The sequence below is a fragment of the Squalius cephalus genome (assembly GCF_949319135.1).
Source record: "Squalius cephalus genome assembly, chromosome: 21".
NCBI lineage: Eukaryota > Metazoa > Chordata > Actinopteri > Cypriniformes > Leuciscidae > Squalius > Squalius cephalus.
Genome location: NC_137142.1, coordinates 16,136,619 through 16,156,770, shown reverse-complemented (window position 1 = coordinate 16,156,770; position 20,152 = coordinate 16,136,619). Strand labels below are relative to the sequence as shown.

Below are 20,152 nucleotides of genomic sequence, written 5' to 3'. Positions count from 1 at the left end.
GCTGAGCAGAGGAACCGGCTATTTCAAAACCAGTTATGTCTACCGAGGCAAGTAAAGCAATATTTTCTTTCCAACTGATGGCGATTTTTTTATTTATTGTGTTGTCATGCATACTAGTATTTTTACCGGGAACGAACGATATGAACGAGGCGAACTACTGCTTTCGTGTTTGTTTGTTTGTTTTTGGGAGAATGGGCATGAGCATAAAAAAAAATATATATATCGGAGGCTAATATTTGTCTAAAGTTATATTAGCAAGGTCTATAAGTTCATCTGGTAGAATGATGGTTTACCTTTGCTTGTCTAAGAAAACATCAGAACGTTTTTTCTAGCTCGATCATGATATGTGCAACATTTTGCGCGTCTGATATTGCCTACTATCAGACGCGTTGACTTAGTGACATAAAATAAAAGTGTAAGTTACACAAATAAAACCGACAGAGGAACGGCCAAACAACTACAGAAATCAAACGTGTTTGCTATGACAATGCTAACATCAAAGTTATAGTATCTAGCGTACTAGTAAGCCCCTAACAGACAGCGATCATAATAAAAACCTTTACAGACAATAGCAAACATCCTGAGGTCGCAATTACTTGAAATTTAAATATTAAACACAGTTTATTCCAAAGATACTTAACTTACAAGTGCAACAGCAGGATCAGCATCCGTTTTGCAGGCTTCTGTTTCTCTCAGTTCTCACCATTCTGAAAAAGCCGGTCCGATATATTTACTCGAGTCTGACTTCTTGCTCGGTCAGTCTCCCGTTTCCTCTTTCGTTGGTCCTCCGACAAAGATTTCCTAGCTTTCTGCTTCTTTTTTACAGGCTCAGCCTCAGCCATAACTCAATCTATCGTTGCCCTTTGCTTATAGCTAGCCCGCCGGTGCTTGAATAGGGGCGTGTACGTGTGCAGTGCCGTCAAGCAATTCGTTACATCGCGAGACCTGATATCACGTGATACTTCCTGACACCGACCCGCGTCCCAAAGTTGCAAGTGAGTTTTTTCCGCTCTCGGGCACCAGGGGGGTGCGAAACCACCACCATTCAACCCGAAATAAGTAATATAACCATTCCACTGACTCCGAAGCTGTTCAGTTAAGGTTAAAAAGTTACCTAGAGCACCTTTAAGTACACATCAGCTGATATGTCAGAAAACAAACTGGGACCACGAAATATAGTTTGTTTTTCATCACCTTGAGTTGTTCCAGGGCGCAGACGATAAGCGGCTGGCTGGATGTCTGCTCTCGGCTGAGGGTGAGAATTTCTTCCATTGATAGCTGAAAAGCTTTGCGCTGTGTCATCAGGTGGGCCGACTGCATCACAACCAGCAAGAGATTGTCCACCTAGGAATAATAAATGACATATTAGACGCCGAACTCAACAGTTAAACTGAGAAGAGATATACGTTTCTTTCTTCCAAAGACAGATTAAAAATACATAAATGTATTTTACAATTACAACTACACCTTTTTAATTTGTTATTCTGTTTTTGGATTTTTTTTTATCATTAAAATGTTTTACGAAGACTTTTCTTAAATTATATACTTATATGTAATACAAATATATTATATAAATTGTTTTTTTTATATTTCCCCCTAAAACAGAATAATACATTAAACAGGACCACATCTAAATATACATTACATGTAATGCATATTAAACGGGCCATACCTTCATGGCCCGTAACGTGTCCACAGTCTCCATCTGAGGCACCAGTTTGAGCACAGGGCCGTCCCACTCAGCCCAGACGCCATCGGCGGGTGAGTCCCCGACTCCGTGCTTGCTCATGAGCAGGTAGGCCTCGTCTTCTGGGATCTCGTCTGGCTCTTTGGAGCAGTCCTTTCCAGCTGCTGCATTTAACAGCTGTAAGATAACCAGCCGCTGCTCCATCAGATCAGAAGGGACAAACACCTGGAGCTCTTCGAGTCCTGGGATTTGGACCTAAGGAAAGAGACATTCAAAGTTATTTAGCATCTGTCAATAGAAGCCTATCATTAATATAGAGAAACATGTTATTACTTTGACGTAATTCTTGGCCTTCAGAGCTTGGAGGAGAGAGGGTACTCCACTGGTTAGGCTGAATTCTGCAGCAATCTCAAGATCCTGAGTGGGAGTAGAGCACAATGTTAAAACTGTCCATCACAGTGACAAACCACAGTGTAAAGACAGGTGAAAGTGGGTGAACTCACCTTACGCAGCATCTTGGCAAAGCCCAGCGCTTTAGATGCTCTTTCCCTGGCTTCATGGAAGAGCTCTTTGAGCGAGCGACTTGTCTCAATCACTGAACGCCTGCAGGGAAAGAAAAAAACAGGGATAAATGCATATTATATAATATAAAATAATATTTAGAAAAATGTATTATCATTGGGGTACACATATATACACATACATACATACATACATATACATACAAAAGTTAGGTGACGGTATGAATTTTCTATAATGCTCACCTGTATTTATTTGATCAAAAATACAGTAAAAACAGTAATATTGCGAAATATTACAATTTAAGTATATTAAAATATCCTTAAAATATTTATTTTAAAATATAACATTACTTCGATGGTAACATTTTCAGCATGCATTACTCCAGTCTTCAGTGTCACATGATTGAAAATGTTGGGAAAAAAATGTTTATTATAAATTTTGAAATCAGTTGTTTTAAAGAATATTCAAGTTCAAAAGTGCAGGACATCCAAAGTGTTTCAAAAATCTTTTGTAACATTATAAATGTCTTTACTGTCACTTTTGATCAAATTAATGTCCTTGCTGAACAAAATTATTTTCTTTAAAAAAAAAAAAATCTTACTGACCCAAAACCTTTGAACAATATATGAACTTGCTATTTACAGAAACAAGTCACCTGTGGAGGAACTACTTTTTTGTGAAAGCAACCGTAGATATTAAAACCTACATTTGAAAGGTGAAGTGTTTGACACTAGCGGCACCAACAGAATTACATTTTTTATCTAAATTCTATTCTATCACTTCTCCCTATAACCGAACCCATGTTCAACAGATTTCAGATGAGAAACATTTTTTCCTGTAATGAATACATCAGATTTGATAGTTGTTTTAATGCAGATTACTCCTCAGGTGTTCTCTCATACACACCTGATTTCATCTGAGGCAGTGCTATCATCTGCACACTCCCAGAACTCATTGCCACTCTTCTGAAGGCCCGCATCCAGAAAGTCTCCAGTGGATTTAAGCAGCATGCCAGCAATATCACTGAAAAATACAAGCATACAGTGATGCTTTTGTGCACTTTACTTTTGATATGGCTGTTGATTTGCATCTTAATTCCAACACAAGGATTAATCATTTTTCTTCTTTCATCAATAAAATACCATAGAAATTAGTTCTGTAACGGTTCTCTAAAAAATCGAACCGTATTGTTCTCCAGCCACGGTTTGGCACGCACTTGCATGGTTATATGCAATACGGTTTGTTGAAAATAAATGTAAAACAGACAGACAGTGTTCAGCCAATGTTTCTGTAGATGGATAAGCATTCTGGCTTCTCACTCTTTATAAATTTTGTTCAATGCGAGTGCCATATGGTGCAATATGACCAGTCATTTACTGCGCAGGTGAGACCTGAACAGCACACGTTGCTATCTGTGTTTAAACTAAACTCATTTAAGCCTTGTCAATTTAAACATTCAAGCGCAAGACGACGCAAAAGAGAACTCCCGTGCACTGTGAGAAGATTTGTGTTTGCACTCATCCAATGCACGCACACGAAAGCCGGGTCTCAGACAAAGATCAAATTGGTCTCAAAAATCACAAATATATGTGCTTGGACAAACTCACACAAAAAATGATGTCAACATGCCCATCTTGTTGAGTATCCTAGCAAACATAGTAGGTTATTGTCTTAAGTGAACTTAAACAGCCGAGAAAGATGGCGCATGTGTACAGTTATCAGTATATTAGATCTGTGCATTATTTCTTAAAGTGACAGCAACCTAATATTCCTGCTGTATGTGTCTTTAATGTAAATCAAACAACAAAAGACAAGGAAATCACTCACTACTCTAGACTGAATAGCTTTGTAACTTAACAGTGAATATAATATGCAATGCTATTTTACATTTGACTACTTTATTGAATTTCTGTACCTGAAAACTAGATGTCTAAATAACCTGAAAAGCCCTGTTGCATTTATGTGTAGTTTGATTACTTGTTCTTATTTTTATTTGACAGTAGTTTTCCCCCTGAACATAGCACATACCAAACCGCACTGAAACTGTGATAAAAATCTAACCGTGAGTAATTTGAACCATTACACCACTAATAGAAATGCTATTCTTTAAACACATCCAGTGAGCAATGTAACTGAAACAGCTAGTGCACAGAGAGAAAAGACTAACCAAAAGAGTTTCCCAGACTGGGCTTCTCCACCCCGGATGTATGGAGTGATAACTTTGGTGAAGTTCCACTCCTCCTCCAGCAGGTTCTTCAGGCTGTGGGAGGCTTGAGGCAGCTGCTGTAACATCTGGATCCAGCTGCGCATATAGTCAAAGTACACCTGCATGCACAGACACACAGAAGACATGTTTTTGTCTGTTTGATTTTTCTATATCAAGCTCATCCAGATCACTGCTGTTCATGATGGAGATGTTGGATTCTTCTGAATAACACTTTTAGGTAACACTTTATTTCAATTGTCCACTTTCGAAAGTACATTCATTTAGACATTCTACTAACTATAAGTAACTTTGCAACTACATGTCAAATAACTCTCATTAGAGAGTTAGTAAACTGTCTGCTTAAAGGGATAGTTCAACCAAAAAAGAAAATTCAGTCATCATTTACTCACCCTCAAGTTGTTCCAAACCTGTATACATTTCTTTGTTCTGATGAACACAAAGGAAGATATTTGGAAGAATGTTTGTAACAGAACAGATCTCGGGGCCCATTGACTATCATAGTAGGGCAAAAATATTATGGTAGGCCCAAGATCTGCTTGGTTACAAAACATTCTTCCTTTGTGTTGAGCAGAACAAAGACATTTATACAGGTTTGAAACAATTTGAGAGTGAGTTAACGACAGAATTTTTATTTTTGGGTGAACTCTCTCTTTAATATCTGCTAACAATTTAATTTGATGGTCCCTGAACAGTCATTCTACTAACTTTTCACAAGTAACTTTTTTAATGAATCACAGTCACTTTGTCATGAATGTAAATGTAATTGCACAAAAAAAGTTGATAAGATTACAACACTAGTCAGTCCAAATCCCACCTCTAGCATTTTATGGAGATCCTCCTCAAACTCGTCGATGTTGGTGTTAGTCTGCAGACCCTGGGGGTCAGTGACGACGCCTCGCAGCATGAACTGGTAGTACTGTTTCATCAGGAGCCCTCCTTTAAGAACCTCTTTACACTCACGCACCAACTACAATACACATAAACACACAACTCAGCCATTGTTGTAGCCTCTAGGAATCATTTCATGGGATTTAATTTAGTTATGCCAAATGTGAGAATAGCTTTTAAGAATTTATGCTTCTCGAAGAGAGTAGAGCACAACGTCCTCCAATAAGCATAACAGATCAAAACACCCATAAGTCATAATTATCAATACATTCAAATCTACAACAAAAAACACTAACAATTAGTTTCACAACTAAGCAATCAAAAAAGTAATGCACATATAAACCAAGATATTTTATTGACTCATATGCTGGCTTTGCCAGTTGTATTGGTTGATAACCATGTCTACTAGACCAGTAGTCTTAGTTAATCTTGTGTAATTTCCTAAATCAATAGCTGTCAAGTGTCAATGAATAATATATTGTCAATGAATAATATATACACATACATATTTATATATAGTGCTGTCAACCGATTAAAAACAAATTAACCGCAAATTTTTCTGTAATTAATTGTGATTTTAAACCTTACTGACAGCAAACTTTTGAAAGGCAGTGTATGTACAATATGTGTGTAAGTAATGACCTGCTTGATGCTGAGCAGGGACGGTTCCCCTGCAGGCCTTTGCTCAAGGCGCAGTTTTAGGCACTCGTGAATAACATTTAGCAGCACACGGCAAAGCACCAAGAAAGCCGGTCGGAATGAGGGCAGGTCCATATCCATTAGCTCCTTCCACGATACTCGTCCCGACCCCTCCTCCTCCTCTACCTGACCGGACACGTGACGAGATAGCTCTGGAAGGTAGTCACAGTGCTGCAAAGAATAACCTGGGACCGCTGACAACTAACAGGAACAAAGCAGAATATGGACATGGAAAACAGGAACAGAGAGAATATTGGCATGAAAATTAAATTGTATTATATGAACAGAAAACAGAAAACCACAAAATATTGCAGCAATACTGATAATAAAAAATTAAAAAAGACAGAACACTGACATCAATTCCATAAAAGGAAGGGTTCATGCAAATAAATATTCATAATAATTATGCACTCACTCTCATGTTGTTCCAAACCCAAACAATTTTCTTTTTTCGAATGTGAGTAAAACAGTAGGTTAATAAATATTTATGAATCCGTTGATCCCGTTTACAAAACTGGTTAGGATGATTCATTCACAAATCCATTTCTCGAACTCACTGACACAGTACAGGTAAACCGCAAAAAGATAATCACTGAATTAGAGGTGGGCAATATTAACAAAATCTTATATCACAATCGTTTCATTTTAATTATAATTATATATATCCTAATCATTTAACAACATGTATTCTTTACTTCAATGAGCTCATTGTTTCTGCCTTTAATACACTGTTTAAATTAATATATTGTTAGCTAACTGCGTGATCTGTATACCGGTATGTACATTTCTGAAATGCATTACACACAGTCACCTCTGATAACAGATCACTGTAAATTGTAATGTAGACATGCATTTTCTGTAAAGCTGCTTTGAAATGATATGAATTGTGAAAAGCGCTATACAAATAAATGTGCATTGAATTGAATATAGGCTAATTGGGGGTGGGATATATGCATCGCGCTCAGCACACATAAAGCTGGCCTTAAAGCACTGGCAAAAGTAGCCTAATGATTATGAATGTGTCGAGAAAAAATAGCAAGGAGACATTTTAATTGTTTATTAATAAACTAGTGTTTTCTGAGTCGGTGGCTGCAAAGATGAAGTTGACGACGCTGAATCGTCATCTCTGCAGTATTGTGAACGCATGCGCGCGCCTATAGAGAGAAATGCACCTTTCATTTGGATTATTACATAATCAGAGAGTATTAGTTTTCGATTCGAATTGGTTCGTTTAAAAGTAGACATTTCAAGCTTCTATACGCATATTTCTCACGTCTGTGAGGCAAGTATCCTATTTATCCACCTTATGCTCTTAAGTCTATTTTGTGCACCGTCAAGTACTTCATCAGATTTGTCATGTTGCCGGTCTTGACAGCAATCATCTTGTCGCAAATATTGCAACTGTCTGTTGGCATCAAGCCTGGTGAAATGTGCGTGCACATTCTTCGGGTGTCTGTCAGAACAGCACGCAAGAACCAAATTGAGTTCCGTTTGTGTCTCGTGCTTGAAAGGTTTAAAATTGTTAGAAAGGTTTAAACTGGCACGGCTTAATGGCTTAAATGGTACAGCACCTCAACATCACGTGAGCATAACCCTAATATAGACGATAATGCAAAATCTCTACCGGTGGTCAAATTTGTACTGGTTTATCATGTCTACCGGTATATCGCTCACCCCTACAGTGACCTTTTGACCTTTATGGAACTTGAAGCTCCAATTCCCATTTATAGCCATTGCATTAAAGAGCAACCAGTACAGTTCTCCTTTTGTGCTCCACAGAAGCAAAAAAGTCATACAGGTTTGGAACAAAATGAAGGTGAGGTAATGATGAAAGTATTCTCATTTTGGGTTGAACTAATTCTTTAAAAGAACTTCTCTCATTCTTTCCAAACTGCCAAAAGGAACGTTTTCGAATTTTCCTCCGATATTCCACACATTTAGAAACAATCTAATGTCCTGTCAGCACCACAGTTGCTCTCTCTCACCTCTTGAGCCGGCATGTGACTCAACAGAGCAGTTCTGGACCTCTGCAGCGAGCGGTCCATCAGCTTGTGCAGTCTGAGGATCAGTTTACGCAGTCCCATCTGTTTAAGTGCCTTATCCACAAACGGCCTGTATATGGCAGTGGGACAGTAGCAGGTCTCGCTGTCCCGTGGGAGAAACTCCTCCTCTGACATGAGGCGTGAAAACTTTGGCGTGAGGCAGGGCGACTGCTCCCCATCACTAGTCGCCTCACTCAAGGTCCTTTCCTCCCCGTCGTTGTCGGCGGTGAAGGTAGCCGTGGACTCTGTCTCATCCTCGTCATCCTCATTGCCGCGGGAACAGCGAGGAGAGGGGATCTCGAAGATGGGCCAGCCGATGCGGGAAAGGTCCCTGAGGCCCAGCACGGTGCCCATCACACGCAGCTTCTGGTTCAGGTCCTGAGTGATATTGAGCCACAAGCAGAGCGCCTGCACCCTGCCCTGGAAATCCCGAGCTGCGTACTTTTCGTAGTCCTTCTGCAAGGTTTGCAGAGACGGGAACAGAGCCTCCACTGACTCCAACAGAGACATGACCCGCTTGACCTGATCGAAAGCTACTCGCTGCCTTTGCAGGTGCTCCCGGCACTCCAGTGCTGAAGAAAGCGGAGCAGCAGCGTCAATCTCTCCCCAGGACATGGAACAAGTGCTAAAGCTAAACGGATCGTTCCTGCAGTTGATTTCACCAGGACTGGAGTTGCTCTCCTCGACCGAGACTTTGCTCTCAAGCCCGGCTAGGCTGCTATAATCCACTTTGAAGTGCAGAACCTCGTTGATGATGTCAGGTATGGCTTGGCGGGCAGTGTACAGGTACAGGTCCTGCTCCATGACGCTACGGCGGGCATGCCATGCCTGCAACTCCAACCAGATGACCTCGTTGTTCTGGCCCATGAAGGCAGTGTTCTCCAGGCCGCGCTGCTCCTTCTCCTTCTTCTTGGATGACATGGACGTGAGTTTAAGCAGCAGCCGCAGAGTCTCAAAGAACTTGAGACGGTCTGCCGGACAGTCTGTGCGTGAGGTCTGCCGGTGGGTGCGCACAGGCAGCATGCCCAGGCTCAGGTATGGCTTGCGGGGATCCATGTTTCTAGAGCCGATGGTACTGGACTTGGACACCGAATCCAGCATGAAGGTGCCCTCGAACTTGCTGTCCCGCTCGTTGGAGCGCTGGTTGAAGCGCTGCTTCTTTTCCTGCTTGTAGCTGTGCTCTTCAGGAGGTTCGGCTGATCTGGCTCCTTCACGTTCTCGTTGAGACAACGGGCTGGAGGAACACGGCTTCTCTGCTGATGAAAGAGATGAAAGTTGGTGACATAACCAAACCCATTTATTACAATAAATCTTATGTCTATATCTAGGTCATTTACTCCGCTCTTTTTTTTTTACAAGCAATACAATAGAACATAAATAAAATTACAACATGCCTTTTTTTATTATTAAAAAAAAAAAAAAAAATTTTACTTTTCCATCCCCTGATTTATATACCGATATATCTGTGCATAGTGCAAAAACCTGACAATTGTTGACTGACAATTTTCATTTTTGTTGACTATTTAAATTTGGCTTAGTTGTTTTAGCCCAAGTTGTTATTCTTCAATAATATCATCTTTTATTCATATATTTTTTCCCCCTCATGAATTAACTTCAGTGGCTTTTCTTCATTTAAACGTCAAATCCATCGATTTTCATTCAACGTGATCTCAAGCGCTTGAATGTCACTTTAGAATGGGGCCCTAACACCATATGTTTCAGATATTTGCACATTAAGGGCTCTCACCTTTGCCCTTGGCTGACCCCTGGCTGTTTCTCTGGTGTTTGTTGGACATACGTTTTATCTGTCGAGGAGTGCGGGGAGGGGAGGTGCTGTAGAGATTCTCCTCTTCCTGGCTGGGCTCGTCCCAAGACTCATCCACCTCAGTATTCTGCTGGGGCACATCTTTGGACGAGTCCTTGAGCCTGAACAGAAATCGGAACAATCCAAAATATGATTATGGCCATGAATAGCCTTGGTAAACTTCACATTTCAGACATTAAAATGGAATAATTTAAGAACAGATATCCATTGCAAAGTCAAGAAGCAAGTTATATTCTCTTAGGAAAATCTTAGGGAAAACCTAAGTTGACCCTTAGAGTTGCAAGAATTATTCAAATATATTGATTACTGTGCTTTAAACTGTCATAAGATCAACATTTAACATTTCATATTGCTAAGGCTTAAATACAGATTTGGATATAAATGAAAAAAATGCCTTAAAATAGCAGCTCTTATGTACAACAAGATACAAAAAAAGAAACAAAAAAAAATACAAACGTGCAATGTCTTCTGTCTCCAAATTTGAATTAAAAAAAACTCTGAGGGTGACCACTTGAGTTAGGCCTATGTTTAAAAGAAATATATTCATGAGCTAATAAAAGTCTTTTAAGAGGATTACAAAAAGTATCGGTAGAGGACATGCATCCCATAGACAATGAAACAAACAAAAAAGGACTGCATTTGCTAGTGGGAGGGAGCAAACTGGTGCAAAACTTCCCATCATGCTGAGACAAACTGTGTATGTAGGTGTATTTGGACACGTGCATGTCTGTGTGTTTGTGTGGGAGGAAAATGATACTGATACGGGGGCCATTGTCAAACAATGAAGGAAAGGATCACTTTCACAGTGGGGTCAGACTTTGGTTGACTTAATCTGTGATTTCACTCACAAAGACCACTCTGAGCAAAGCCCAAGTCATCCATCTGCCCCTCACACATACATCAATTCCCCACAATCCCCCAGGGAGTCTCCAGGCAGACCAAAAGTCCTCCCAGACACCTGCTGCAGGGTATTGTGGTCCTCGTGCCAGAACATTCAGACACAGACGGCCCGACTCCCCGCACCCCACCGTTGCCGCCACTTAACATATGGATACCACCACAATACCCATCATTTACATTTAGCTTACTCACATCCCAAAAAATAACAACAATTTGAATTGTGATTTTCTTTTAAAGCTCCATGTTTGCCGTTCTTATTTATAGGGCTACACAATTTGGCCAAACATTTTCTGATAATATATCAGATATGCCTATAAAATAATACATTTGATAACACTTTATTTTACATTCCTGTTCCCCATGTACATATAATTTACTTAGTAATTGCAATAACTGGGTAATAACTAGGTACAATTTACCCTAAACCTAACCCATGTAGATACCTTATATTAACCAGTAGGCCTACCTCCTTAGTAAAATAAAGTGCAACCATAAATTCTTAAAATGTAGTTACATTTTGAAATATTACTATTGTAACGTTTCACTGTAAAAAAAAAACGAGTTGAGAAAATATATTATTATTAATAATAATGCTAATAATACCAATTTATTTTACAGTACAAATGTACAATTACAGTACTAATATTTATGTCTGTCTTAATTTCTTCATTTTCAAACGCTAGGCTAAACCACAGAGTTTTTGTTTTGAAGATAAACCGCAAGAAGTACTTAAACCTTATCTTTACTAGACAACAGGTTGTTTCTAATCGCTTCTCAATACAAGTTTGGGAAGATGTTTGGGGCATATAGCATTCCCAAATGCACATTATAAAGCAACCCGAAATGCACATGCAGAGATGAGTTTGTGTGGACCAACAATTACTGTAAACCATGCATCAAACATGCAGCACATATGTAATTAAATCGCAACCTTTACGATTTGATAGTCGCACTAAGCCATATCACAATTATGCAGCCCTACCATTTACAGACACTGCAAACTGATGTGAGTTTTTCAGTAATGAACATTGCAATGTCATAATTCATAAAAACCCAACCAACACAAGAAATAAGAGTTCCCATAAGTTCTGAGAGTAAATATATGCAGTTACATTTACAGAAAGCAAACTAGTTGCATGCATTTCAGGGTGTTTTTGTGCAAAAATGTAGGCTCAAACAGCCTAGTAAAACTCTGAAAAGCTTGCTGGGAGAGTGACAGAATGTTTGTGTTTGAAGGTGCAGCCCTGGGCAGAGTCTAACTGTTACCAAACCCTTCAGGAATGACACAGGAAATGGTGAAATCACCCAGGCTCTGGCTGTTTGTTTGGATGGTTGTCATGACGTATCTTCATTGAACGCTGCTTGAGCACTAGAGTGGAAAGGTCTAGAGAATTCCGCCTCTGTGCTGCTATCACCCCATTCAAAAGCACCCGACCCGCAGGAACACCAGGGCAGCGCCGAGTGCAACCCCATAACCCACAAAAGCAATACATGTTGTTGATTTACGGCTGCATATGGAGCTCAGGTCCACTGAATAGCTCATCCAAGGTTATCAGGAACAAACTATACAGCAGAGGAATGTTACAGCCTTTGACGAGGGCCATAAACAGAGCTGACCACATCTGCCTCGCTGCAGTCAAGAGAGGGCCGTGACCTCTGACCCCTCCCGCCACTGGAGTCATTGTTGCAGCCCGCAGCGCTTCATTGTGTGCGAGCGGCACGTGGAACAACTGTCTCGACATCTAATGGCTGGTTGCAGCTGGTGATAGGAATGGATGATATTGCTGAAACTATTCATATTTTTAAGACTTTTGACAACAATACCACATATTTTGTATATAGATATTTTAATGTAATAAGATGTGTTGTCAGGCAGGGGGTAATCGGGAACATTGTCTCAAGCCCTTTACAAGTTGGGCCGCTCAAAAAAAAAAAGAAGAAAAAAAAGGTCCCATGAAGTTTCCCAGTAAAGAAAATGTGTATAACTCTTTATTAGAACTTGACAGTTGAATTTGCAATGTTAAGTCAAAATTTCTCCCCAAAATTAAAAGAATTAAAAAAAACATATATACAGAAATAAATCAAAAGCTTAGGGCCAATTTTTTTTTTTTTTTTTTTTTTTTGCTATTTAAAGAAATCCTATTATTCATCAAGGATGCATTAAAATGATCAAAAGTGACTACATTATTTAGATCAGGGTTTCTCAAACTCGGTCCTGGAGGGCCACTGTCCTGCACAGTTTAGCTCCAACCCTGATCAAACACTCTAGCTGTGAGTTTCTAGTGATCCTGAAGACATTGATTAGCTTGCTCAGGTGTGTTTGATCAGGGTTGGAGCTAAACTGTGCAGGACAGTGGCCCTCCAGGACCGAGTTGGAGAAACCCTGATTTAGACAGATATATATATATATATATTTTTATCTTCTTTTGAACTTTCTATTCATCAAAGAATCCTAAAAAATCCATAAAAATATAAAGCTACAAATGATAATATTAAGAAACGTTTCTTGAACACCAAATCAGCATATTAGAATGATTTCTGAACGATCATGTGACCCTAAAGACTGGAGTAATGATGCTGGAAATTCAGCTTTACCATCACAGGAATAAAATGACACTATAAAATATATTAAAATAGAAAAAGAGTTATTATAATTGGAAATTAAAATTTTCACAATGATATTGTTTTTACTGTGCATTTGATCAAACAAATGCAGTCTTGGTGAGCATAAGAAACTTCTTTCAAAAACATTTTACAATTGAGCAAACGCTTTCCTGCAAATGACAGTGTTTTCTTACTACTGCAATGCATGATATATATATATTAAAAATCTCATTATTACTGTAATACAGCAACAAATCATCCTGTTTGTACACATTTGTTTTTTACTAAAATCATCTTAAATGAATGTTTCATAAATTGTCCTTAAATCAGCTTTATTTTCTTTCAAATTTTCTTTCTTTTCTTTCCTTTGATTTTTCCTTTGTCATTTATTGACAAGATTTTATAAGATTCACTCAGAAAAGCAGAAAAGCAATAAGCTGACTATTTTTCCCATGAAAAAAATTTAAATCCAACAATTTTTCAGAGGAAACATGAACTAACAATGAACAAAGGAGAGAATAGAAATAAATAGAACAGTTTTTCAAAGGATGTTCATAGATTCAGCCAAAACCCATTGGGACATCATGTTACCAATGACATGGAACAACCAGTAAGTCATGCCAGAAACTACCTTTGACATGAGGCCTTGTGAGCAATGCTTTGGTATCGCTGGCATGTGTGCGCACACACATACACACACACACACACTTCCTTCTCTAACAGGCAGACAACAACCCTGCTGAGCTTATTGATTGAGGCCGTGCAAGACACAACAAAAGCCTGATTGGACCCTATAGGTCACCACTGACACACAGGTAACCGAAGACCAATCATCCATCCACTTCTGTTTGGTACCAAGAGGTGTTGCAACAAGTTATCAATCAAAACAATGTTATTGATCAACTAGTCTATGCATGCACTGTTCACAAAGATTTAAAGTAATGAAGTGAATTTTTACGGAAATAGCATATGCACTCACATTTTAATGGTATAGGCCTATTCTTATTCCGGTAAAATGAGCACTTACACAGTTGTTCTAAATATTAATATTGTGAAATATTATTACGATTTAAAATATTATTCTGATTTTGCACTCAAACATTTCTTCTTATAATCAATGTCGACAGTTGTGCTGCTTAACATTTTCATGGAAACCGTGAATCGTTTCTTCAGATTTCTTTGATGACTAAAGTTCGAAAGAACAGCATAGTTTGAAATCAAAATGTTTTAATCGATTATCAAAATTGTTAGTTGCAGCCCAGGCACCAAACATGCATCCGTATGACCTTTCCCCACAAGCACTAGAAATAAAGTATCCAGAATGTTGTTAGTAAACAACTCCACTGGCCTGTGATGTTCCCTTGAGTGTTATTCTCTGAGCTCGTGATTTCTTGGAATTGACATTCAATATTTTCTCATAGACATGAAGATCCAATCTATGTAAGGAACAAGTGTAATGGTTCTGGTTTGGGTTTTTGCATATGCTGGTTTTGAACCTACAAACAAATTTAAAAGTGAGCTGGGTAATTTCTGCATCACTAGCAGTGCCAAATTAAATCGCAAGCCATTTGTCTGAACAACCAGAATAAGAGAACAACATTGGATCACCTGTTGATTGATGTTTAAGTTTAATTAACCTTATTTTATTTTGGTGCAGATATTACAGTAGAGATTTGTAACATTTCAAAAACAGTTATTTTGTGAATATTCATAATATGTAAATCGAATGCACGGTTGCTGCTTTGGATAAGTGTCTACTAATGTGTAAACTGGTGTTTCTGACCTAGCTGCAAGAATTATATTGTACTGCGCAGTCAAGAGTGATGCACTCAGGCCATTACTAAACTGTATTAGCAAGCCTATCAAGATCCAGAAGACATCCATTCCTGCACATTTTCCTTATTGTAAAAGCAGCACTTTGAGGTTTCGGACTTATTGATTTGCATCCTCGTCTCAACATATGCATAGTTCCATGCTAAGAATATTTCTGGAAGAAAACAAAACGTCTTCATGTTTCCTATAAATTGCCTGACTCAAACTAGATAAAAGTAATGTTGCTTGTTGAGTTAAATGTTGGCCTCTTAAATAAGATCTCGATAGGCACAAATTAGATCTATGATTCATTGCTATAATTGCAGCCTATACAACTTGTGCATGGAGTGAATGATGTTGGCTGTGGATGAATGAAGTGCATAATAGCACAAAGTCACATTATGAAAAGTGAGTTCCAGGAATGCTAAAGCAGACTTCCTCTAATTTTAAAACAAGCTTTGCTCTATTTCCCATCACTATGCCACAGATTTGTACAATGTCATTTCCTGTGTCCACATAATGACCATTTGAGGCCGCAAGGCAAAATGACTTTGTGTATGTGTGTGTGTGTGTGTGTGTGTTACATTAAGACATGAGCATGTGGACCATAATGGAGTGAGAGTTGCATGAGGGACCAATGAAAAACCACCAACCTTGTAATACCTCTGCATGGAGGACTCAACATAAGTCACTATTCTAACCTCCACCCCTGGTGCACACCCTCTCTGGACAATTGAAAGCATAATTGAAGATATTACATGAGAAACTAAAGACTGTTTTGAGAGTTTAGCTAGACAAGTGATCGCTTTAGGATGATATGCGTTACATCTCGGCACTTCCTTCCTGAAGTCAAAAAGAGGACACAGTGGGCTGAAGCTCAGCTGGCCAAAAAGATGCAGGTGCTCAGCCAACATACACACCAAAAATACTAACCTCGCAAAGAGGAAAGAAAAATCAGACAAATGCAGATAAACCAAAAGTGCATCCGATTTGGCTTCAGAGAACAGCTGTGTGAGCTAATAGGGCTGATCACATTTCCAATATTTCATACATAATCGATACTATTTTGGCTGTGAAATAACACTACATTATAAACTACACTAAACTCTAATGCTCAAAATAATAAATTGGCTTGAGTAGGACAAACTTAAATTAAACTAACTAGTTCAGTCAAATTAACTTTTTCTTTCAAGTTCACAGAACTGATATATTTTAAATAAACTTAAATATATGAAATTAAAATTAAGTTATTAATAATACATTTGTATTATTATCAACTTATTATTCTTAATGTTTTCTTGTTTTGAGTTTTATGAAATTATTTCTTTTAATTTAGACGAACTTAAGTTTAACTGAAACTGGGCTGGGATTTCTATTTCCCAGCATGCTTTGCCCATGGTGCTCGAAAGGGAGAGTAAACGCTAAAATTAAGTGCAATATAATGGGGTTTTTTTGTGCAAGATTTGATGATGAATATCTGTAGTGTCTAGTTAGCAAGCAACGCTAGAACTGATATGCTGTGTGTGTGTGTGTGTGTGTGTGCGCGCATGAGGTGTCTCTTTATTCTACTGTATTTATTTGTGCAATCGTTTGCAATTTGTTTATTTGTTCTTATTTTATTACAGACTGTCTACTGTTTTGTTTTTTTGTCAATTTAGTTTAACGATTCAAATAAAGCCCCCCTCTGCTGTGTGTAATTACCCAAATTATCAAAAAAACATGTGATAACAAATTATCTGTATGGCAGTATATGTGGCAGTTTTCCCCGTGGTAACGAAAACAGTACCGAATATCGATATTTTTCAAAGTATCTTATAAAAGTTTGAAATTAATTAAGTGATATATATTTGTGTAGTCCTATTTATTTTATTCCTTTTATAAAGTTAATTTTATTCTGCTGTTCTCGGTTCACAGAAGCGCTGCAGGAGCGTGATGTGACGATGTTGTGAATCCTCATGTTCTGCTGTTTATGCTGCTATTTGTGCATGTAAAGCTAAACATCTGGGGGGAAAAAAACATTTGTGGTCATTTTTAATGTGTCACAGACACCCACCTATCTAAATTAACAAAATGCTCTCATTACAATTCTCCACCAGATTTACTACGCTGCAAGCAAGTTCACATTAAGTTAAAAACTTGCGTACACGAGCTGGGAGCTGATATGAGATTTGATCGTAGTCACTCACCGCTCACGTCCATATTGATAAATGCCAAGTTTCGCGTGGAAACGCGCAGTTTTCTGTCATGCGTTTATTTCGTAAATGAGGCCCAATGCATCTACTTGTTGGTAACCAGAGCTGAAATGATAGCTCTACAAAAGTCACAAAAGACGTGGGACTGACAGCAATCTGAAGCATTGGACCATGGATTGTGCAAAGAAATAAATTAATGAGTTCCAGCCATGGGTGCCACCAGGACGTGAGGTCAACATTCTTTTAGTGCACCACATCCTGGAATTGAGGCATGCTTGTGGTCATAAATGAGCAGGGATAGGATTTACAGCGTGCTATACAATGACGTAAAACGTCAAAATGTCAACTGTGCATGTTCAGCAACCATACTGAAGAATAGCATACTTGCAGAGTGATCCGTGACATTTCTGAATAACATACGTTACGTACTAAGGATTCCAAAATGTTCCAAGGCAACTATTTAACCTTAAGTCACCACCGAAGGCCAAGAAATACATTCTTGCCGCACTAAGCAATTTCACCCTAAAAGCCATGCATGCTGATTTTAAAGTTCACCTCATAGATGTCCCAGTTCATATATACCGCACACACAGTAAACAAGAAATTAAATGCACAATCTCTGATCTTGCATTTTAAACAAGTTATCTCTATCCTTAACAGTTACCAAAGAAAGCAGTTTATCACAAAGAACTGCTAGGAAGGGCGGGGAGAGCAGGAAGAGAGACACAACAAGGCATTCTTGAGAAGCTGTCGCCGGGCGTTCAGGGCAAACACTTTCGGTGATGTTGCGTGGGGTCATAAGAGACAAAACTATGAAAACGCTCCAGAACATTCCACTGGGTTTATCAGCTAAAGCCTTGTGCACATGGCAGTGGGAAAACAAAACTTTCTGAACCTTATCTTAAACAGAAGGGCTCAAATGCAGGAAGACATTAAGGTTGAACACCATTTATGACAGCAATGCACTGCAAAAAGAAAAGAAAAAAAGGCATTTGGCCACAGGCCAACAAGAGATATGTGGGAAAATAAGATGGCAGAACAATCTGTACAGTGCACATATATCTCTCAAAAGAACCACAAACATCAGTGAATAAATAATGCTTTAAAAAAAACAATTCCCAGAATCGGATGCTGCACGTCAAATCCAAGAAATTCTGCTCAGTTGAGCGCAGACAGGTGATTTCTGGGAATTGCAAACCAAACATTTCACCAACTCACTAAGGGAGTGTGTGTCAATCTGACTCACAGGACTCGTGGTTTACCGACTGGATGTTTTATTTTCAATCAGACTTCATCCCTGATATCGGATTGACTTCCAACTTTACTCGTTGTGTGCGTGATGTTTGTTAAGAGTTGTGTGCAACTCAAGCTGCACTCGAGGAATGATGCAAATAAACATTGAACCGACAGTCTCAATATTTCTAATCACACCCAGATATCGAGTTCGGATAACAATACACTGAAAAAAAATATATTTCACAACCCTGAAACTTTAAAAGGCACATTGCCGAATTTGAAAGAGAGAGATAGAGAGAGAGAAGCCGTACATAACTCGCGCGCTAGCGGAGTACAATGATCTTGCACATAGACGCACAATCTCTTTACCTTTCCCACAGGTCTGCTTGTTTCCATTAACACTGAGTTTTCCCCTCAGGAACAGGTGTAATCATGCATACGCTTGCTGTGAGGTAACCGTTTTCAATTAAATAAAAGTTTGCAACTTTAATGTGAAATTCTGCTTAGTGTTGCGCTGCAAAGCAGGATCACTTTGTGGCAGGAAGCGATTTGCAGCGATGCCCGATTCGTGAACAAATCATTCTAGTGAGTCGGATCTTTTCAATGATTCGGTTGAACCGCTCACGAAACCGATATGAACTGGACTGAATCTGTTCTCAAGTCAACTCATTAATGAATTGAACCTTTCAGATTCGTAAGGTATCAAGACATAATGGGTGCCTCTCAATACTAAAATTGACGCTTCCTCGTATTCAAACCTATCAAAGAAAGACATCTTGAAGGACGTCTCAATTCTCTAAGTGCACCGCGAGGAGGCGAGGAGTGAGGAAGCTTCAGGAGTCTGAGCGATGAGTGAAGATGCACAGGTCAGGTGTAGTAGGCTATCTCATGCGGAAGTCTTTGTTGTCAAGAAACCTGACAAATTCTCCTCCCCTTTACAACTGTCTCTGTCTTTAAATTACAACTGTTACAATAATTAACAAAAAAAAAAATTAACAATAGTAATAAATATGTATTATTAATTTCTAAAATAACCAAACTTCAACGTTTGTGACGCTCGAGTGATCAAGAATATTCCAATACCTATTATCTTTGTTTATTACTATTTTCAGAAATGAATTACAAATGCAATAAGACTGTATAAATTGTTTGTATAATCTGTTGTAGTTTTTAATTATTATTATTATGATTATTTATTTTATGTGTTATTGTTTATTTTATTTTGGATTCAATATGGTTCTGTGTTGTTGAGCCTTCCATGCGTTTTTTTCTCTCTGTATATTGACTGTTTATGCCAATTTGTTGTATTCAGATTTTGTATTCAGTAAAATAATAATAATAATATTTTCTGGAAGCTGAGACGCGAGGACAGGAAGCGATGAAAGGAAACGAGGATGCACAAATAAGAAATGAGAAGCACCCAATAAGTGATTCCTATTGAGATGCATTTAAGCATTTGGAATGAACAGAGGATTCGCCTGATGGAACAAAAAGTAAGTTTAATAGCAGAAATGTTAA

At 38.6% G+C, this 20,152-nt stretch overlaps 1 protein-coding gene across 8 annotated transcripts in view; it reads right to left on the bottom strand.

The window, feature by feature from the left end:
- Positions 1 to 20,152, bottom strand: part of map3k4 (mitogen-activated protein kinase kinase kinase 4) — a 35,182-nt gene that overhangs the window by 14,214 nt on the left and 816 nt on the right. For 2 of the 8 annotated variants that reach the window (XM_079854644.1, XM_079854648.1), the window contains exons 2-11: positions 9,813 to 9,991; positions 8,009 to 9,321; positions 5,967 to 6,224; positions 5,251 to 5,403; positions 4,377 to 4,534; positions 3,116 to 3,232; positions 2,191 to 2,290; positions 2,021 to 2,104; positions 1,673 to 1,942; positions 1,195 to 1,344 (exon numbers count right to left, since the gene is read on the bottom strand). In XM_079854644.1, the coding sequence (XP_079710770.1) occupies positions 1,195 to 1,344; positions 1,673 to 1,942; positions 2,021 to 2,104; positions 2,191 to 2,290; positions 3,116 to 3,232; positions 4,377 to 4,534; positions 5,251 to 5,403; positions 5,967 to 6,224; positions 8,009 to 9,321; positions 9,813 to 9,991 (2,782 nt within the window). Of the gene's footprint in view, positions 1 to 1,194; positions 1,345 to 1,672; positions 1,943 to 2,020; positions 2,105 to 2,190; positions 2,291 to 3,115; positions 3,233 to 4,376; positions 4,535 to 5,250; positions 5,404 to 5,966; positions 6,225 to 8,008; positions 9,322 to 9,812; positions 9,992 to 19,003; positions 19,174 to 20,152 lie in introns of those variants that run through there. The other 6 variants (XM_079854649.1, XM_079854645.1, XM_079854650.1 and 3 more) reach the window with 4 other exon arrangements.